The sequence below is a fragment of the Procambarus clarkii genome, chromosome 44 (assembly GCF_040958095.1).
Source record: "Procambarus clarkii isolate CNS0578487 chromosome 44, FALCON_Pclarkii_2.0, whole genome shotgun sequence".
Lineage (NCBI taxonomy): Eukaryota > Metazoa > Arthropoda > Malacostraca > Decapoda > Cambaridae > Procambarus > Procambarus clarkii.
The window spans coordinates 21025039-21048095 of NC_091193.1; the positions used below are offsets into that span (position 1 = coordinate 21025039).

General features: G+C 36.7%; 2 protein-coding genes across 10 annotated transcripts in view; one reads left to right on the plus strand and one right to left on the minus strand.

The window, feature by feature from the left end:
* LOC123745325 (GTPase-activating protein CdGAPr) overlaps positions 1 to 7330 on the plus strand; it is a 427987-nt gene extending 420657 nt beyond the window's left edge. For all 7 annotated transcript variants that reach the window (XM_069300776.1, XM_045725778.2, XM_069300774.1 and 4 more), the window contains 2 exons: positions 1286 to 5928; positions 6386 to 7330. In XM_069300776.1, coding sequence (XP_069156877.1) covers positions 1286 to 5928; positions 6386 to 6392 — 4650 coding nt within the window. In that variant the 3' untranslated portion in view covers positions 6393 to 7330. The remainder of the gene's footprint in view (positions 1 to 1285; positions 5929 to 6385) is intronic.
* A 556-nt stretch (positions 7331 to 7886) lies between these two features.
* LOC123745327 (KICSTOR complex protein ITFG2) overlaps positions 7887 to 23057 on the minus strand; it is a 28772-nt gene continuing 13601 nt past the window's right edge. For 2 of the 3 annotated variants that reach the window (XM_045725788.2, XM_069300783.1), the window contains exons 3-4: positions 20910 to 22853; positions 18386 to 19094 (exon numbers count right to left, since the gene is read on the minus strand). In XM_045725788.2, the coding sequence (XP_045581744.2) occupies positions 18882 to 19094; positions 20910 to 22178 (1482 nt within the window). In that variant the 5' untranslated portion in view covers positions 22179 to 22853 and the 3' untranslated portion in view covers positions 18386 to 18881. Of the gene's footprint in view, positions 9111 to 9800; positions 9950 to 11826; positions 12106 to 18385; positions 19095 to 20909; positions 22854 to 23057 lie in introns of those variants that run through there. The other variant, XR_011222036.1, reaches the window with a different exon arrangement.

The window sequence follows — 23057 nt, forward strand, 5'->3', positions numbered from 1 at the left end:
TGTACTTGCATTGAGAAAGTTGTATGTTTTTTCAAGTTGTCTTAATTTTTTTTACTGACTACATCTGTATAGTCAGAATTGTAACTTTGTATAAATTTGGCTACAAATGAAGCTTCAAAAGCAGCCATCTAAGGTAGATGACTAGATTTGGTAAATTGTTCTCTATTATTTTGATAATTTATCATTGTGGCTAGTTTTGTGTAAACATTAAACTTGTATAGATATTTTGTGATTATTGCAGAGTACATCTTCAAAATCATGCCTTCCTATAACCGATCCCTTCAAATCTCGATTTTATTAGAAAAAAAATATGAATTCTAAAGATGCATTATTTTCCTGCAAGCTATATTTTGTCAGATTATATGATCATGTGATTTTTTTATTACAGTACTTAGTAGAGGTCAAAGTCAAGTCGGTAGAAGTACCACAAATATTCTGAAAATGGTTATAAAACTGTCTCCCCTTAATTATTTATTGGAACAAGTTCTTAAGTCATTTCATATAAAATCTTGAGTTAAAGAAAATGTCCTGGATGTGAGAAAGTAGGTAGGCCTGTATTCTGGGATATCTCTTAAATATTGTTTTCTTGCTGATTGCTATGGGTTTACCTTTGTAACTATATATTACAGAAATACTACTCAGTGGTGCTTATGGTTTCCAGCTTCTTAATCTCTTACAATGATGTCTTAAGGAGATAAGAGAATCACAATTCATGATTCACATCATTAATTAAAGAAATGCTCTTCAGTAGCAAACCACATCAACCTTTCCAATCAAATTGATGTTTTAAACACATCACTGATTCTCACTTTATTTTATTGTTTATAATTTTATTTATCTAGTGTGTTGTTACCAGTGCAGTATTTGGTTTGATAAGATCAATTGGAGCATTGAGGCGACTGGAACCAGCAATCAGGGTTAGGTATTGGTACTGCCAGCCATGCACCTTACCCATGTACACCTGTATACCTCTGTACAAGGTGTGTGGCTGGGAGGAGCATCTTAATCGCTGGTTCAAGTCACCTCATTGCTCCAATTGATTTTCTCAAAGAAATCACACTAATGTGATATATAAATAAGTATTTGGTTTATTATTCATTATTGTAAATGCTGTTGTCAAGACATTTTGAAGGTTATTAACAATATTGTCTCAATTGGTGAAAAAAATTTGAAGAAAAAAGGTCTAGAACTCATCATTTGCAGTACAATTATACTTAAAATGAACTTTGATAATGTAATGTAGTGTATATTTTTGTCTATATACTCTTAGTTTTTCATTTTACAGGCACTAGAATCTCCAGAAAAGCGGGAGGCATTAATCTGGGAGAAGTACGAAAGATCTCCACAGGATGAGCGGGAAAGCAGAAGCAGCTCACTGTCCAGTCCCATTCCTTCTCCACGCACACATAATCGCTCCGTTTCTCATGATTCATACTTCAATACACTTGAAAGTCGGTCAGACAATTTACCTTCACAAGTGCCGGTCAAAGAGGAAGGTGAAAGTGATATTGATTTCTCGCCAGATAATTCAAGAATATACTTGGATAGTGAACTTGATTTGAACTTTAGTACCAGTGAAAAAGACTTCAAAGTCTTTGAGGCAGATACTCTGAAATCAACATCAATTGAGGATCCAGATAATATGTCCAGCTCAACTTTAGATATGGAAAACTTAAGTATGTGCTCAGAGAGTGGCAGAAGCAAAGAAAATTTAAGCCCCAGGCCAGAGAAAAAGAGTCTAAAGGAAAAATTTAAACACAGGTTCACTTCTCCACCCACCCAACGAAAACATGACCAGAGTGTAAGTGACTCTAGTGAGGATTCGCGCAACAATAGTTTAAAAAGGGCATCAGCATCTCTCAAGGATAAGATTGTCCATGCTCTCAGCCCTGAAACCTCTCGTCGCCGGACAGAAACTTCACCAAGACCAACTTCTCCTTCTAGTTCTCCAAAATTTAAGCATGTTCGCACAACAGAGACAGAGCCTAAAGATAAAGATGGTCAGACTTTAAAATTAGATACCCATTCTTTTAAACCAGAAATCTCCAGCTTCTTAAGTGGGGCTAGATTATTACCAGAGCATGAAAAAAGTAGAGAAACAGTAACAGCTGAAGTGCATGTAGAGGCAGAAAGTCAAGAATGTGATGATACTCCATCACGAATTAGTATGGACTACACCCTCATAGATCCAGAACTATTAGATAAAATTACACATCTAAGAACGTCTCCCTCGGTAAGTGTATCAGAAGTGAGTAGTACCTCTCTTGCAGAAGCCACTGTATCAGATAATGAGAGTTTTACATTAGGAAGCAGTAGCAGTGGTATGGGAACAGTGGGAAATGGAAGAGAAATTTTTGCAGACATTGTTAGCAGTTTTGCTCCATCCTCTACTTTATTAACTCCTATTGCACCCTCAGTTGCCATAGTTGCTTTAAGTTCTGAGATACAAGAATGTGATCCTGTTACTCCAAATACACCAGTTACTGCAGTAATGCCAGTGCAAGACGACTTCATACCACAAGAACTTCCAAAGCCTCGTCCCAGTTCCTTGTTGGGGCTTCCTACAGCAGAGTTGCTTAATCTGGGTTCTGCACTAACCTCACCAGAGACTCCTCAAGGGGACTCTACATTTTTAGAGATTCAGTATCACCCACTTAGTGACACAACTGAACCTTCTACACCCAGCGAATCCCAGTTTGTTCAGGATTTAGTAGGTGTCGGACAGCCAGTGCCATATACACCTGCTGTTGAGGAGCCTCGTCAATCTAGCCCATTATCAATAGATTTGAGTAGCAGTGATGACCCGACTGAAGAAGGTCCAATGTATGAAAACGTAGACACATGTAACTCAGGATATCCTCTAAAGGTAGAAGATTCTCCTTATGATGAGCCTGTACCACACTCTTCTTCCCCAAGTGTTCAGTCTTCCCAAACTAGTTTTCAGACTTCTGAAGCAAGTGGACAAACTTTATTAATGGAGTCAGAGCTTACATGTGCTGATCTAGGGTATGAAAACTATAATTATAACTCTGTGTATGAGAATGTTCAATATGGTGCCGAGTATGAAAATGTAGAATATGGACCGGAGTATTTAACCCAATATGAAATAGAAAATGAGAGCCAAAATGAAACTAGTATAGGAGAACAATCCAATGAAAAATATAAAATCATTAGTGCTTCTGAAGGTGATGTTTGTTATGAAAATGTTGAAATAGCAGAGGCTCATGAAGGTATAATAGTAGAAAGTGTGTATGAAAATGTTGAATCACCTGCCAAGGAATCTCTACCAGTGTATGAAAATTTAGAGGAATGTAGTGATGAACAAGACCAGATTGTGCCTGATACAGATGATGCTTATGAAGAATATTCATTCAGACATCAGCCAAATTATGAAAACATAGAGTTTAGCTCCCAGGTGTCTGCAGCTTCTGAAAATGCAGAATGTGATAATAAAACTGAAGTTGAGATTGAAGGGGAAATGGTGTACCAACAAGTAAAGTTTCTTAGGAAATCTATACAAGAAGTGAATGACATGCTTAAGGTAAATGAGGAAAAGCAGCATGCATTAGAACAGTTAGGTGGTGTTACTGCGAATGATGAGTCGAGTACAACTGCACACACATTAAGTTTATCTGATAATTCTTCAGAGCTTCCAGTTCAGGTGCCTCAAATGGGCAACATCAGTGTTTCCCATCCTCATGAATCCTTGCCTTGTTCCCAAGAATTTATACCAGACTCTGAGGCATCTGCTGCAGATGCTGAAGTTTATACTCAGCCTAGTGAGGACAGTGAATGCTTGGATTCGCCCATTACTCCCTCATCAGTAAGCATGGCAACGGAGGTGTTAGTTCTTCCATCTTTTGCTTCACCAACAGAGTCTACTACAGATGATGTTACATCTCCAGTAAGTAGTGATGATGCAAGTTCTCCTAAACCTATACAAGAAACGGATCACTGTTCATCTACTTGTACCTTACCTCCTATCTTGCCAAGTCTCTCTCCACCAACTCTAGAAAACATCCCAGTACCTCCAGCTGCAACTTCTACTCCAAACAGAGCTTTACCACTCCCAAGCATCATCAGTCCTGCACCTTGGCCCAGGACCACTCCTCGTCATGCCCCTATTGTTGCACCTGTTCCACGACCACGCCAGTTGCCTAAATTAAATTTATCATCACCCTTAATTTCACCGGTCTCTACACCATCATCTGTATCTATCTCTCCAGATTCCCCTGCCACACCAGGAACTCCCAGTAGTGGATCTGCCCAGGTAACACCGACAGAAGAAAATTCCTCTCCACAAATTTTTAAGCCTAGTCAATTGCCCTTCAATATTCATTGTCAAACTGAATCAAGTCCTTCATTTGAATCCAAGATTCACCATAATTTAGGTGATATAAAGTCTCAGGTTGAATATACAGAAGGTGGAGGATCTGAATCAGAACTTCCACCTGATCCTGAGTACCTAGATTCCCAGAAGCTAACGGAAAGTAAGCCCATACTGTCCTCACAATTTCCTACTTTCCAAAGATTTAAAAGTTCTCCAGATTTTGGGTCAATTTCCAAAGATGCTAAACTAAGCATTGTTACTCAAGAAAGTGCAGCAAAGGAGGCTGAGGATACCACAGCAATTGATATTGCCAATATTCTTGGTAATGTTAACCTCATGGACCCACAGAAGAGAGAGAGAATTGAGCAGTATAAAAAAGAAAGACGATCATTTTTAAGAGAGAAGTACAAATCTGAGAGTTTCCGTGGAGAAAAAGATGAAATGATCATGAGACTCAAACAGAAGGCGACAAGTCCATCTAGACCAGAAGATGACAGTGGTGAAAATGATGATGAGATTATTCAGAGTTCAGATACTAAATGTGTTAGTCAAAGGGGGAGAGAAAATAGCCCATCAAAACAACTTCAAGAGGGATATTCAGGAAAAGTCAGTCCAGTTAAACAGATTGGAGGTATGGTTACCATGGAAAAACTTAACATGGACTCGCAAGTTGAATCAGACAAAGGGGAACAGGGCAGTGATTCAGTATTCAAGAGAACCTCTCCTGCTAGAAGGAGTCTAAGTGATATGGGAAGAGTTGGGGAGCTGAAGAGTCCAACAAGGACTCGCTTCTCGTCAGGAAGCTCTACTCCTACTTTTCAAAAATGTAGTAGTACTGGTAGCAGCAGTGGTGGCTGTAGTAAATCAGTCGAGGTGACGAGCCCACGTTCGTGTCTGAGGAGATCTCCAGACAAAGAAATATTACTGCGCCGTTCTAACAGTGGCGACTCTAAATCTAGTCCATTAAGAAAGAACTCTGCCCCAATTAGTCCCATAAAATCTCCCTCTGGAACTCCAAGTTTTCATAGATCAGCTAGCACTAGGGGTAGTGGGCGTCGCAAAGCTGGAAAAGATGATATTGAAGATGATATTAATGTTAAAGAGAGGGTGGCAATATGGACTAAGAATCGAGAGAAATCTCCTACTTTGGATAAATCAGAAAGAGAACCTAAAATTGAAAAAATAACCATTAAACAAGAACAAAAATCAGGAATGGAAATGACGACAACTAGAAAAAGCTCTACTCCTATACCCTTGTCACCAGTAAGAAAAACTTCTATTCCTAAAGCTTCTCCATCATCGCCCGGCATTCCTAAAGTAGTCCCATCATCACCTGGACCTTCAAAATCTGCACCTTCCCCTGGCATTCCAAAAACAACTCTTCCCTCTCCTGCAAGTGCTCCTAAGAAAATAAGCAATATTGAAGAGAGCAGTAGTGATGCAAGTGCCCTAACTGGTACAGGAAATGCAGCTGCAAGAGGAAACTCTGGTCAGCAAAGACGAATTAGGGACATGGCAGCCATATTCGAGAGAGACTCGCCATCAAGTGCCAAACCAGCTGTTATTAGACAAAGTTCCAGAGAAGAAAAGAAGGAAAGGTGAGTAAAATTGATGAATGTCTTGTAAACCTATCTATGATAGGTCTTTCAAGCAAGGTTGTGGAAATTGGATTACAGAATATATTTACCTAGAATCTACTGAACTAATGAAACTTGTTAATACTGGAAAATGTAATTAAATTGTATGTAGATTTCAAATATATTATCGTTTTTATTGGCTAATAGATGATTTTATTTAATTGCATATTGACCTGAAAATGTTTACTTAAATTTTTTTAACAAATGTTAGAATGGGTTTTTATTTTTATATTGTCAAAAACTAATTTTCTCTCTAAACACTCAAGTTTCACAATTCTTTGGTTTTGTATTCTAATTACTCTGTCCTTACTGAAGTCGCATACAAAGCAAGTTGTACAATTTGAATGTGTATCCTTTTAGTTAATTCTTGTTGGTAATATACCATAGAGGACTTGTAAGCTTCCCGTTTCCCTACTAGGTATTGAAGACACCTTGATGCTGAACATCCTTAAAACACCAAAGATCAACCTCTCGTCCGATGCAGTAGCTCCTTTACAAACTCCAGTTGTAATCACCACTTGGGGGATGGGTAATTTTTTCAACCAATTACAGCCATTTAACCTTCAGCCTTGATCTGTGGATCCTTGGGTGGTGATGAAAGTGTGGGTTGCTGTGATGAACTGCTGCCTCAGCTCTCTACCAAGAACTTGTGGTTACATTCCAAATATTTTCCCCTCATGTGCATGTTATGAACTATTTTAGATCTGATATCCCCTTCATTCATTATCTCTCTCTCTCTCTCTCTTGCGCCAGGCAAGATTGTGCCATTGCAACCTATAGCCAGTTTTGATCCAGATTTACTAAAGCCCAGTTTCAATATTTCATATACTGATATGTCTGTCAGTTATAACTGAACATTTTTTTAATTAATGTTTTATTGCTCAGATTTCTGTGTCTGTCATGTTTCTAACTTCTATCAGTGATGTAAATATTTCCATTTTCACTTGTGCATCCAGTTTGAAGGTCATACTTGTGTTCATTCAGTTTGTTGTTGCTGTGTGTGTGTGTGTTGATTCAGGCATAACTTTTTATATTTTTATAAATGTAATTGGATTTATGATCAGTTTAAATTGTAATAATTATTTGTAATATAAACTTATTAAAAAAAATGTCTTCAAAGCACAAGAATAATAATTTCATAAGCTGTATACTTGAGTAACAGCTAGTTAGAAGATATAGTTAAATATCTTAACTTTAACCCTTATCCAAAAAAGCCTTGAACAAAAATCTGATTAAGATTAGGGAAGCAAGATACATCTGGTGCAAAAGTGTTTTCATAAAAGTACATTTGTATAAAGTATCATAATTTGTTTTGAAGATATCCACTGTAAATACTTGTATGAAATATAAGTATGAATAAATATTTATCTTTATTAATTACCTTATCTTAATGATTTTGGGACTTGGCGTCCCCTACAGCCCAGTACTCGACCAGGCCTCCTTTTTGTTACACACCCCCCGGAAGCAGCCCGTAGCAACTGTCTAACTACCATGTATCTATTTATTGCTAGGTGAACAGCACTAGCTGTTCACCTCTCACATTATGGACCAGAGAACTTCATATTTACTCAGTACACAATATTCTGGGTCATTAGAATCTTTTTCCAGCCAGTCAACATCATCATTAGCTGGTTGGAAAATCCCCATGTGCTGTATCTCATCAATAAATCCTTCAAAGCTTATGACGTCTTCCATTTCGTCTACTGCAACCATTAAGATTTTCAACTATGAACTCCATGCTTTTACCCAATTTATCAACAAACATGACTGATAAAATATTTTGTCAATTTAAAAAAAAAAACTTCATCCAGTATAGCTTTGGTATACAACCTTTTTATGGTACTGATCATGATGAAATCAGGAAATCAGGAAATCAATATTACTAGGAGGCACTGTATGACGTATGCAATGAAATATAATTGCAAAGAAAATGCAAATATTTAATTTTAAGTACTGTACAGTAGAATATTTTTAACAGTGGAATGCAACCTATTTTTCCCACAACTGGGTTTACACTGTACAGTACATGTTTTGAAACTACTATAAAAAGTACTGTACATAAAATATTATATCTAATACAATGTATCAAATTAAAATTGATAATGCCTGCAATTGTGTTATACCATATATACAAACTACATTTGATTAAAAGCTAAGGATTAAGTTTATATCTATAAAAGCAATTTAAAGTGAAATCATCCAGTAAATGCCACCTAAGTTTTCAGCATAGACCTTCATAGCACTGCTTATTAGATATGAACATAATTACCTAGTAGAATAGTAATTATGAATAATAATTACTTAATTACCATTTGTTATGATAACAGGCCAAAGGGTTCCTCGAAGTTTGACAAGGTATATTATTTTTTATGCTTCAAATTAAAAATCTCTTTAAAAAAGTCTGTGCCAAATTTTTAATGTTTTACTACTGTAAAGGTTTTGCCATTTGCCTGTACTATCTATGCCAGATGCATAGCCATGAAAATAGCTATGCAAAATTATGAAAAAAAAAAGTAATTTTGTTCAAGTTTGGTCATTTATCTGGCACATTATCTGTTGTGGCTACTACAAATATTTGATTTAAAAGGACTGATGGAAATTGATTCATTACTGTACATTCAAGACATCTGGTTAATATCTGAATGTGTTAGCTGCAAATCTTTTTATTCTAACTGGAAAAAAAGGCTCATTAATTGAATTAGTCAGAGCTCTTAATTTTAGTATCAGAGTACTGTATATGAAGCTTGAATGTGTGGTTCACCTCTAATGTGCAAGTCAATGAATTTAAAGTCCCCTGACAAATCCTATTACTGTATTACAATTTCCATACAGTATAGGTATTTTTTTTTTAAATTAGCTGCTGTATATTATATTACAAAGAAAACGTATCACTATAGTTAATACTGTACCTTTAATTTATATCCCTAAGAGCCGAAAGAATTAAATCCACAGATGGTCTATCACTTGGCACCTTGCTCCGATAAATAAACTGAACTTGGGAATGTTTATTCAGTAGAAAATCTCCTCCCATCTGATGGGGATCATCCTTGATGTCTGTATAAGCTTGAGGAAGAGATATACCCTTGGCCACCTGAGCACCATAATAGCTGAGTGTCGCTGTATTCCATACTGATCCAACTGACCTGTCAAATGTGAAAGTTATAAAAATAAAAATTTACCAAATTCATATATTTTGCTGGGCAAAACATCAGTACAACTTGATTTGCACAGCACTGATTATTTAATTAAATGTTTGTTAATGGTATATATATTTCTAGAGTATAGTTATGTTTAAACAGCTCAACTTGAAATGGCAAAACATGAAAAATAAGGCTGTAAGAGCACCATACAAAGCATACTCACACCTTCAATGAAGTGACAAATACAGTACAATAAAAAGCTAAAACATCTGAGCAATAAGCACTAGTCTTTTGGCTGTTATAAAGCACAAGTTATAGACAATAACAACAATATACTGTACAGTAGTGTGTAAACATTTCAATTTAAGTGAGAACTAAAAAAACAAAATAAAGTTATTTAAATATAGGTCACCAAAGGGTAATCATGTTTGCTCAAAATATAATATGAATTACACATTAAAAATGCAACTAAAAATCAATTTAATATTCATACACGATTACACCTCTGTATGAAATCTACAACCTTCAAATTATTATTTATTAAACCTGTCAAAACACATTATGCCAGGATAATAGCTATGATACGTGAATATAAAAAACATTAATAATCCAGAGCAAATATGACAATCATTCAATATGACACTGGAAGAAAATATTTATAAAAATATTCAATGACAGTTGTATTATTACAACCTTTTGAGGCCAAGTAGTTGGTAGATGGAGGAAGTTGGCTCACTGTAGTAAGGAAATGGGCACTTTGTTTCACTCAGCCACCGCTGAGCACCAGACAGACTTCCGAACGTTACAACCACCACCTCACACCCTGCAGCAGCAAGCTCATTCTGCAAATTTCAGAATTATGTAAATCTAGTGATTTTTTGTACAATATGATTTAAATTACTGAATTTTAATTATAATCAATCAATAGCAAGTGACCATAAGCAGAAAGAACATTATTTCTTTCATACAAGTAGCTGCATTAGTTATTTCAACACCATCATCGCACATATAATACAAAAATTTAGCGTCATATGCTAGATTAGCCAAAGCAAGAACTGCCTTTAGAAACTTGTGTAAGGAATCATTCAGAACCCTGTATATCATATATGTCAGACCAATCCTGGAGTATGCAGCTCAAGCCTAGAGTTCATACCTAGTTAAATACAAGACAAAGTCAGTGAAGATTCATAAGTATGCCACCAGACTTGTCCCAGAACAGAGTGGAATGAGTGAGGAAAGGCTATGGGAACTAAACCTCACATCCCTGGAAGACAATAGTTAGGGGAGACCTAACTACAAAAGGTCACCACCTACAAAATTCTCAGAATTGACAGGGTGGCCATAGACAAACTATTTAGCATGGGTGGAACACGAACAAGGGAACACAGGTGGAAACTGAATACCCAAATGAGCCACAAAGACATTAGAAATAATTTTTTTCAGTGCCAGGATAGTTAACAAATAGAATACACAGGCAGACTCCATACACAGTTTCAAATGCAAATATGATAGAGCCCAATAGGCTCAGGAATCTTGTACACCAATTGATTGACAGTTGAGAGTGGGTCCAAAGAGCCAAAGCTCAACTCCCACAAGCACAACTAGGTGAGTACAAGCAGCCTTTAATTTGTGTGAATGCAAAGAAAACAAATTCACACCTATATAATTTTATTTTTAACACAAAAATTTGAAAAGCATGAATAGGTGATTATAGAATATGAGAGATGACTCCTGGTTGGCATTCAAGCCCCAACCGTCCAATTGGTTGGGCACCATTCCTTCCCTCCGATCTATCCCAAATCCTTATTCTCACATCCCTTCCAAGCCATACAGTTGTAAAGATTAGAGCTTTTTCCTGATAATTACTGTGCTGCCTGGTTCAGAAAATGTTCTTGTTTCAGGAAGAACACTATAATCAGTTCAAGAACTAATATGAAAATAGTGAGTATAATTTCAGGAATTATAATGAGCTTGAAAGATAACGAGTACAGAGAATATAATAAGTATACCGAGTATAAGGAGTACACATGGAGTTGGTTCTGGAAGTTCTCCTCCATTATAGCCTGTGAACTATAATGAGTTACAAACAATTACCTGTGACCAATTTCAAGAGTTCTTCAACTCGTGCAAACCAGCCAGGGATAGGCATTTTTTTAGTGATAACTTGATCAGTAAGGTTGTTGCTCTTAGTAACCCACAGGCTGCCATAGCTGTCACAACCCCTGTTTGGGAGGGGGGGAACCAGACAAAACTGCAGTGGAGGTTATTTTGAAGGGAATGGATAAAGAATTGATTGTACTGTATATAATGTAAACGAGTTGGTCAAAGGAGAACTGAAAGTAAATAATATAAATGGAGGGACAGATACGTTAGGTGTGACCAAAACATATCTTAATGGAAAGGGTAAATGGTGAAAATTGAGAGTAAGTTGTATGTTATGGGATGGATGAAAATATGAAAATTAAAATGATAAAAAAGATGGAGGGGGTAGCTTTGCTCTTATCAAAGACTGGAGGATTATGTGAAGGGTAGAGATACAATATGTATTTGTTAGTGTATGTGCTTCATTATGTAAGACGAACGTGCAATATGAAATACCTGTAATGAGATGGAGGTGTATTAAAATATCTGAAGACTGTGTGAAGAAGCTACAAGATGATGATAAATTCATGTGAGAGATATAGAAGAATGTGGGAAGTATTGGGAAATTCGCTCTCACCTCTCTCTCTGCCAGCTGGGTGATATGGATGCGTCACGGAAGTCAAGCAAAGTGTCTGTTAAGAACTAACAGAGTGGCACTTTGTGTTGAGGATTCTAAAAGCTCTGCTAAAGTGATTGCTGCAGGTGTGCCAACACTGGTGTCCTGGGCTGACACTCCATCACATACTCGATAAAGGCTGACGGTACTAGGTATCTTGTCACCAATCTCAGGTATGGAACTCTCCTTTCTGCTAACATCACTGGCTTCAACAACGCTTAGGAATTCATTCCAGTCATCCTAATACATTGAGGAGAAAATTCTATTGACATTGCATGATGACAGTTATACAAGTCATGCTAATTTTATATGACACACTAAAAGTGATTAATTAATAATGGCAAAGCATTATCGAATATCATAATACTCGACCAACCTTAAAGATACAGCTTACTGGAATAATCACCGACATCTTTTAATGTGATCTCTTAATGTTGTAGATACAGTACCAATTTGTTGTACGTTCTCAGGATGCTCATACAACTTGTAGTTTTATACAGTATGATCACATCAATAAAGCATATGCACTACTTATAGGCCAACCATGGTCAAAGCGTCAAGTTTTAAGAACTGTACACAAAATGCAACACGTGGATGTAGGAATATGGTATATTACAGTGGAACTTCATTTTAATGGGCTAATTTAAACTGAATCTGTTCCATCAAATCAAAATTCTGTTATTCAAAGCTTTTGCCATTTTTCATTGTTTATAAACATCCTCCTGAAATGATAATACAGTACTTATAGTAACTAGAGTATTTGGTGGAAAGTATCAGTATGTAGTGATGAACCACCAGTAAACAAGCCGTTTTTGTACTTTTAATTTTATCAAGTCCAGAAAAAATTAAGCTAAAAATAAATGTAAATATTTTTAGTACTGTACAATACTGTATTTTCAACTGACAATTGGGAATTCTGAGTTCGAACCCCAGTTGGGACAGAAATGGTTGGCTGTGTTTCCTAATCTAGCAGTAAATAGGTATCCAGGAGTTAGTCAGCTTCTTGAGGGAATGCACCCTGGGTAGAGGCATTAATGCGACCTGGAGGGGGGGGGGGGACCCTCAATATAAGCCTAACATGTAGTAAATACAGTGTAACCTCAGTTGATGAATGTCTCTCTTTACAGATATTTCGGTATACGAGCTCAATTTCTTTGTAAATTTTGACTCGGTATTCGAGTTTTACCTCAGTTTTCAAGTTTGTCAATACACGACTACTAGTGCATGGTTCTTTTGGGTGCGGGTGAGACACACCTCACTTTACCAGTGTCTCCCGCCAAGTGACAACCTGGCTTGAATTCTTTGTGAAGAATTTCATTGTTTTTCTGCTTTTTTTGGTTTTTGAACATAAAAGTTCTTCTTATATAATATATCATGCCATGGGTCCCAAGGAAGTCAGTGGTAAAGTTCAACCTAAGAAAATAGTTGAGCAGAGACAGTAAAGGTTGTCCCTTCATTAAGAAAATGTGTGCAGTATGGGAAGAACTGCAAAATTTTGCTGAAACGACTCGCCCAGATAAAACTGCAGTAGGCCGTTGCATTAACCTTTCTAATGACACTGTGATGCCTTACTACACACAAGTGTTAAATGGTAGAGAAAAACAAAGTGTCTATAGACAGGTTCTTAGTAAAACAAACAAGTAGTGAGCCACAACCATACCACAACAGTGAGCTTAGTGGTATGCTTGCAAAATGTAGGAGAGAGAGTACCCCCAGAAATGTCATCATTGCCTGAGGTTATAATGGTAGGAAACTCCCTTTCCAAACACTAACACCTCTCCTCCTCCCCCACCTCCTCACCATCTTCCATATGCCAACAAGAGTCCTCAATAAAGGCAAGATATACTGTAGTACAACATACGAGTAGTATTCTGTATAAAATGTATTTTTAAGTTAATATTTTTGGGTGTAACGGATTAATTCAATTTACATTATTTCTTACAGGAAAATTAATTTCAGTTTACGGACCGTCTCTTGGAACGGATTAAATTCGTAAATGAAAGTACCACTGTATACACTGGCTGTCTGTCCCCCGACACAATGAATTGTTAAATTATTATATATGTTCTATATTAGGTCTAAGATGGCATGTATTAGACCTAGGATTGCTAGAAGAGGTTAGGTTAGATTTTATATTTATGTTGGTATTAAAAAGTTTCCCATTTGCCTAAATTCAATAATGCAAGTCAACTTTCTATTTGTCCATCACCGTATATTGGTACTTTCCACCAAATAATTACTACAAGTACAGTATGTACTTTCATTTTAGGAGAATGGGCCGGATAAAAGGGAATAATTACATTTTTAAATGCATTTTAATATCAGTCTTCGTGCATTACTGGGCTACACTGCACAGAATCAAAATTGTGACGTATTACAGGCTGTGTATGTTTGTACAGTATTTGGGTTTTATTTGCAGTACAACTTCATTGTAATGATTTTCACTTTTAATTTTGAATAATTATTAAACTATGTTTATTTCATCTGCTTCATATGATACTGGAATCATGCATAATAATAAACTGGAAAGACATAACCTACAACACACACACACACCATTTGTTTTAACAACAGTGAAAGACATTACAGTATATCACCCTTGGGATGCTTCATTTCTCTCTAGATTTGAAATCAAATATGTGAGCATAATATTTTAGGTACCTGTACTGATAACTACATCATATGATGTAGACAACATACAATACTTCATACATACATACTTCATACAACAATGTATGAAGAAGAACTACTGTATGCAATTTATTTCCGGCTGATAATTACCTCAACCTCGAGCAACTCCAGTGCAGCAGCTTTTACATCATTTGGGCTCTTACTAATGGCCAGTTCTAAGGCTTTTCTGTCCTGCAGCCCACTCCTGCAAGAGTTCAGTATTGTAAATAGTATTGGTCCATACAAAATGGACTATGTTAAAACCTTACTTCCAAGCAAAGTATTGTGTTACTCCTAGATATTGTACATAACAAAAACAATAGCCTTCTACTAGGCAGGAATACATGGCATTGGTGCCACATGAACTACTGCACTCTTACAATAGTATAAAAATGTTAGGGAGATACTGATGAGTATTTATCCAGAAGAAGAAATTCAATTCCACTAACTTGAAGCCATACACACACAATTTCTGCCATGTACTGTACATGTATACCAATGATACTTAAAATTGCCCAATGAAAAATCTCAGCCAACATATTCTCAACACCACCAACTTGCCTAACCCTTCAGACTACCTGTTACCTTCACATGCTGTACTTGTTTCAAGCAATAACATGCAAGTTTAAGGATCCACAGCAGGAAGGTGGGTGCAGAATTGTCAGAACTCCCTGCTAAGAAATAAGGTTTCAAACAAGCTCAAAACTCATCTGAACAAAGTATTCTCCCATTTACCAAAGTTTAGATTCAAATGAAAGTAACTCAAGAGACAAAACCTAGAGTTTGTAGAGGAGACTTGGCTCTGCTATGGTGAAAGAAGTCTTCTACACATGGTTATCTCAGTGAACAGCACAATCTGGATGGTGACAGACTTGCTAGAAAGACTGAAAACTCATCTTACAGTTTTCATGCAGTAGAAGTTTCAACTTAAAAAAAAAATCTGCCTGAGATGTGGTAAGAAATGGGCTGTGACACAAGCTCATTCCTCACATGGAAATTATTCCCTCAAATTCAAAAGGAGCTTCTCAGAAATAGAATGTTTAAAAGCCAATACAATCCTTAAAAGCAACTCTGGATGAACCCACGACAACAGAATCCTTGTCTATATAACAATTGGCTGCTGGCAAAAAACTAGACAACTTTCTAGCTTGAAATGCTAGATTAGGGTGAATTCTAGAAAAGGCATTGCCTACTTTTTTGTTTAGTGTTTTAGAAATTACTCACACTGTATGAGCAGTCAACAAGTGGAATGTACTCATTGACTACTACTGATAATGACAATGATGATGAGCCACCTTCATCTACAACTTCAAAATTATATACTGTATTGCAGAATTTAAAATGAAGGAAGAAACAGTGATGAACAAAGAATGAAGAGAATGAAGAAGCAAAAGATGCAGCCTGTCCTCATAAAGGCCAAAGTCCATTCTATGCACCCGCCAAACCCCATTTATGAATGAAAAATGATTTACACACGACTCACAACTGATGACGTCCAAACACTGCCGGAACAAGTGCTTCGCTGACTACCTTTGTTCGAACCACAACGCTGTAAACGATTCACCCACGTACTACGAATATAATTAATTGCCAACGAAACCTTAACACCTAACCAGTGGCTAAATATGCTCAATGTGCTAATATATAATAATATTCAGTTATATTTGAGAAAATTTATATTTTGAATGAATAGCATGTTAAAATTGACGAATGCATCTTTGGGGTCAACCGCTGGATGGAATGGACTTGATCGGAGGATGGGTTGAAGAATGAAGAGAATGATGAAGCAAAGAATGAAGTGACAGTAATCAAACAAAGAATGAAGAGACAGTAAAGAAGAGAAAGTAATCAAACAACGAAGGAAGAGACAGTAATGAAGCAAAGAATGAAGAAATGAAGGACGAGTGATGCGGCAAAGAATGAAAAAATGAAGGACGAGCGGTGCAGCAAAGAGAAAATGTGACGAAGCAAAGAACAAACAATGAAACAGCACAGGAGCAGCAACATAAACTGTGGAAGGCCTACAGACATGAACCTAAACATTAAAAAGAATTGAATGTGAAGACACATTCACCCCACATATCTTTACTCGTCCCACTATAAAAGAATATAACATACCTTTTGAAGAGCTCACTATAAATTCCAATTCCTTGGCACAGTACGCCTATACCTTGATCAATAAAGTGGCTGCCCAGCTCTGTTGGTAAGGAACAGAGGAACATGTAACTTCAACTTCAAGTAATGATTATTCATACAGCACATTTACAGTGTATTGATGTGTGGGTGTATACACATTTGTGTGTACCCAATATTTATGCAGCACAGTCGAGCCCGACCAGGTAACGACCAAGTGCTTTTCAAGATATATACAGTATTTGACTTAACTCTCTGCTAGCACTTTTAGTTTAAGACCTGGATACAAGAATTCCAATAAGCTAATAGTAACCGAGGTACTGTACAGCACATTTCCCAGGATTGTGAATCAAAGTTTGTATTTAGCACTTTATGTTTCACGTATTTCTTTATACTGCATATGTGAAATATATATATATATACTGTATATACATTTTTCCATGGTATTTTTAGGTGACGATAATAGAGCTAGATAATCAGCATAACCAAAGAACATTATTTTTCTTAATACCTCCTATGTAATAATCACCTATACTGGCTCTTAGCTCTCTCAGAATAGATCGATAGCAAAATATAAAAATAAAGACACCTTGTTTAACTAGATATTTTATGAAATTTTCAGAGAGGACATTACTCCATTTCACAGCTAATGTACTATGCTTATTTGATAAATATAAAAGTACTGTATTTGAGTACTTTTCCTAAAAACATGCAATTGTAGTAAATGTTTTCCTCCTTAACAGTTCTCTAAGATGTTTAGTGCATTCAACTTTGTTAAATGCTATGGAAGCATCAGCAAACTGACGAGTTATCCTGTGAATTGCAGTACCTGCTGGATCGGGTTTTGGGAATAGTTCTACTCCCCAAGCCCGGCCCAGGGTAGGCTTGACTTGTGAGCTTGGTCCATCAGGCTGTTGCTTGGAGCAGCCTGCAGGTCCACATATCCACCACAGCTCAGTTGGTCCGGCACTTCTTGGAGAAAACGATCGAATTTTATCTTGAAGATGTCCACGTTTGTTCTGGCAATATTTCTTATATTGCCACGCAATCTTCCACACAACAAAGGATTGTAGAGTCCCTGTGCCTTTTTTCACCAACTTCGAGGTCAACTCCGGAGCTCACACTTCCTGCGACGGCACTGGAACCAATTGTATTGGCGTTTGCCTTTCCATTAGAGACTTTCGGCGCCGTGGAGAGGGAAGACCTGCTGCATGGGTAACAGCTTCTCCCGTATCAACCTACCCTGGCTTTGCACCCCAGAGAGGCCACTCCAGACCGACAACCAGAAGCGCAATTCCATAGTCTCCCGAGACTGATGGATGCCTACTACTACATCCATTTCTTATACTCACAGAGTATAGTACTGAATAATTTCTGCCACCAAGAAACTCCATACATATACAGTAGTGTCAGAGTAATCAGTTCTATATTCACATTGTGTGTCAGAAGCATTTGGTTTGTCAGCTAGAACATCAATGGAATGTTTATATACATAAACATTCCTCTCCAATTTAGACAAAGAATAAATTAAAAATAAAAATTAGGTCAAAAGGATAACTGGATACCAGTTAATGTTACCAAATAGGAATCTGAATAGAGTATTGACAAGTATTAATTTGCCCTTTCAGTCAAAGTACATAATTTATGACAAAGGCTGATGTCATTCCTAAGCAAACTGAAGGTAGTACATGTCAGGACTTGCAATTAGAAAACCATGATTAATATAATGTTTATTTACATGATAAATTTACACTTAAAAATGTTAATTATGGGCAAATTAGAAAATTAACAAACCATAAAACATGAAAGGGAAAACTCCTGGTCACCCAGTACATCAGCCATGGACCGTCTGCAAGGTACTGTATATTACTTATGCATTTACGGGCACCATTGTTAATGTTTACATAGAAAAAAAAAGCATAAAAGAAAATCTATACTGTACTTAAAATGTTATGAACTAATTTTTTTTTTTTAGGTTGGTATGCATATTCATTGCTTTTACAAATACTGCAGGTAAAATAATACATTTCATTCTTGAGATAAATAATAAAAGATGCAACCTTTTGTACTATTATTCAAATTGCTTCTTCATATGTACCCTATTCAATATTGTTACAATATTAGCACAAGGTTCCATCAAGGCTTTCATCTTTCAAAAAATAACGTCCACGACACATGGTAAAATTATCTCGAATCCATAATAATGATTATTATTATAACTCCAGCTTTCCATACAAAAGAAAATGGTTTAGTTCTGTGAGCTTGCCAGCATCATTAGCACTAATTCCAAGTTCATCCAACATCTGTTTATATTTCGGCTCCTCTTTTAAGACTTCTACCATAGTTTTGGTGACAACATGGGACATTGTGATGTCATGATAAAGGTAGATGTGGTTGTTGAAGGTAGCATACACCAAACAAGGAACCTATAAGAGAAAAGAATACAGTAATAATTATACAGGAATGAAATGCTCCACTTTTATACAATAGCCTAATGATAAAAATTGAAAGTGAATTACAGTACTGTATATGGTTATGGTTAAAAATGATGAAAATTCCAACAAGACCCATACATATATTGTATATACTGTACTGTACTGAATTTTACATTATCAAATTCACTTAACAACAAAGTGCTCTTACAGTGTGGGAAGTCTCTCTGCACTTTAGACTATCTAAATTCTAATTATGGTAAAGCAGGTGTGATGCGAGAACTAGGACAAGCAGGTGTATGATGAGAACATTAGGGCCATCAGGTATGATGAGACAACAAGAGCAAGCATATGTGACAAGACAGCCAAAAGAAGCAGGGATCATGACAGCTGGGGGGGTAGGGGTAGGTAATGTGATAAGAGAAATAGAGCAAACGAGGTGTGACAAGATAGCTGGGCCAAGCAGGAGTGACGAGTACTAGAGAAATCTAGTGGAACCTCTATTCAGTGAATCTCTGGTAGGATGTTTTGGATTTTTTTTTTTTGGACGAACGGTTATTATATGCCTCCTTATCTATGCCTCTCAATCTGCCTCCAATTGCAATTTTAATTATTTTCGCAGATGGACGCAACATTACAAGAAATAGTAATGGGGCTTGGGGAAAGTCATCAAGTACAATTAAAACCAAATTCAATAGTTCATTTCAATTTTGTGATTTCCCCAATTTTCATTCACTAATATGGGTCTTTTTTTTTCTTTGAAAATTAGATTTCAAGGCTAGGACGTGGGGAAACAATGTTAATTCTCTTAAATTAATATGGCTCCAATCACATTTCTTGATTTTTGTAGAGGGACTAAACATTATGAGAAATAGTTGGAGCCTTGGGAAAACTACTGAGGATATTTAAAACCAAATTCTATGGTTTCTTTTCATTTTGAATGGGCAAGGTTTTCGTTCACTCAGGTATGTCCCTGCTCTCTTTTGAGAATGAGTTTTCAGGGTGAAAACTTGAGAAATAAGCTATATGTGATTAAAATAAATTTTGCAGGCATGTTCATTTGGTAGATGTCTATTATAGGTTGAAAGTAAAATTTTGCAGAGTGAAATCAGCCCATAGGGCATGGAAAATGCATCGTGGAGGCATCTCCAGTTGCAACGAATCCCACACTCCAAGGAATTGTGGATGGTCTTACATAGTTTGTTAAATTAAGGTTGCACTGTACATATATTAATTCCTTGCAGGTGTGATTATGGGGAGTGAAACTTTAATTAAATTGACATGGAATATGGGTGTACAATTTAATGAAGTACATGCAGAGCACATAAGTGAAAGCAAACCATCTCATTATGGTTCAGTATTTATTTTGGTAATACAGTACTGTAGTTCTCTCAAATTATTGTACAAGAATTAAGAAATCATTAAGGACCTTTTTTATGGGTCACATTTTAAGGCTTGGAGACTGGGCGAGTTAATAATTACACCCAAGAAATATCATTATTAAAAAATTAACATGGCTTTATATACTGTATATCTATACAAGGGGAAAGAATTTAAGCAACAAGCAAGGAATTTGAGAAAGATGTATACATACCCAAATTTATACAGTAATGGCAATGCAACATTAACAAAGGAGTGTTACTGTACAATTAAATAATGCAAATGCATCAGCTATGTAAGAATAAACAGCACAATACAATTTAACTTAGGATTGACATTTGGTTACTTGGAGACATGTAGCTCTGTATAGCAAATCATTTATATGCATTATTTAATTTTTATATTGAAAATTAACAAATTAGTACATACCTGCTTTCCTCTAAGTCCATATAAGCCCGCTGTGAATGCATTGACAGGCTCATGAAAAGTAAAACGAACACAATCGGTGTTCTGGCAGACTATATAGGTGTTTCCATCCCACGCACATGCCACAACTTCATCCTTGCCATCTTCTGTAACATCCAATCCACAAACAGCAAAAAGTTGATGATCAACTTGCAAGTTCCACTTAATTTTACCATCATGCACCAGCATCAGAGTACCATCCAAAGTAGCCAAAGCAAAAGAAGTGGCCAAGCCAGTATCATCTTCATCCGAATCAATGCGTGATCTAATAGATGGCATTATATTATCAAAAATTTTATATGGCAGTTCATCTACATTGGAACTTGACTTCAATTTGCTAGAATCTGACTTTGAAATTTCACAGAGACTTTCTTCAAATCTATCAGTATTTGGGTGTATGGTTTTCCCTTTTGAATTACCATTAATTTCACTTTCAATTTTGTAAGAACTAGGTCTCTTTTTACCCAATTTAATATTGCCACAGATCTCTGTATGAATGTTAGGATTCCTGAGTCTGGCCGATGCAAGTGGTTCATAGTCAAGTGACATTTTAGTGAGCAATTCTGATGACTGTTCATCAAATGGATCAAGCTCACTATCTTGGCTAACACGTACTTTCAGAGTGAAGTAAGTGCCACCAGGCTGAGCAACCAGAAGTGAGGGAGTTCCATCTTTACACTTATTGAAAGAGATGCTTCCAATTTGATCTCCTAACTCCCATTTGTTAAGCCCAATCAATTTCCCATAAGGCTTGCCCCCAACAATATCACCAGAATTTATCCATCGGTATGTACGGACAACCCGATCAGTGAGAGCAAGAACCATCTCTGAAAAGCCATCTCCATTAACATCACCAATTAACATGACTTTGGCATTGGCAGGGATACGTTGAGCATGAACAGGCTGCAGTAATTTCTTCTCTGATGTGTCTCCAAGATGATCATCCTCAAAATCATATATATAGCAATATCCACATCCAGTGACGACCACCAACACATTAAGACCAGTATTGAATACATCACCAACTGAAATAGCCGACACCATTCCAAGTTCTGTTCCCACGCGTACTGGCTGTGGGTTTTCTCCTTTAAAGATGGCAAGACTGCCACTTTCATTCCCAACAATTAATTCATTTTGTCCATCATTATCAACATCACCAAGGCATATTGCATTCTTATTTATGTTCCCCTCAAATTCAAATTCCAAATGATTTACAAAAGAAGCAACCCTCATTTTCCAATGATAATACTGTACTCACTAGATATAAAATTAAAGCACATTAATATTTCACTCTTCTGTATCTAACTTGTCAGTTGCTTCACTAGAATCAACTCTCCTGCCAGATACACCACGCAAATTGAGAGGTATTCTGTCACTCGGCAATTCACTTTTCAACTGTTGCCACCGATTTGGAGGCCAGACGATCTGAGATGCTCTAGCCGTTACGAGTCCTATAGCTACTGGTCCAAAGAAGTTTGAATCTAATGAATGGCCTGTATGATCTCCCTCCACCCAGCAATGGCCCTCTGGAATACGTATGTATCTACTTTTGTATCCAATAGTGCGAATTAAATCGCCCTCAAGGGCAATTATGCGCTTAATGATTTTCTGGCTAGGATCTTTGGGGGATATCAGAGATACCATGTCACCACGGTTGTAACGAAAAGATCTAGAACTCCAGCGACTCAGGAAGACAAAATCATTATTGCCATTACTGTCCGGATTTAAAGCTGGCTGCATGGATATACCTTCAACCTTTGCAACATAGCCAAAGCAATCCACAAAGGTAAGACCAATGGGGATACCAACTGCAACAGCTCGTAACATTAGTACTGGTAGAGTTTGGGAGAGATTTTTCAAGATACACTACTCCACAAAGAGCCTAAAGACTGGCATTGTTGTCACTATCTGAAAGAAAAAGAAAATGAGAAAAGGATATTGAAACGAGTCATGAAAATTTATATATATTAATAAACTGCAATATTAACATTCAACACGCATACAGTAGCAGGCAAGTCATTTCCACCACTGAAAGGTGGGTGGGGAGAGGAAAACCTTCAACTTATTCACACACTACCCCTTGTGTTCCTCTTTATAAGATAGAGCAAAAAT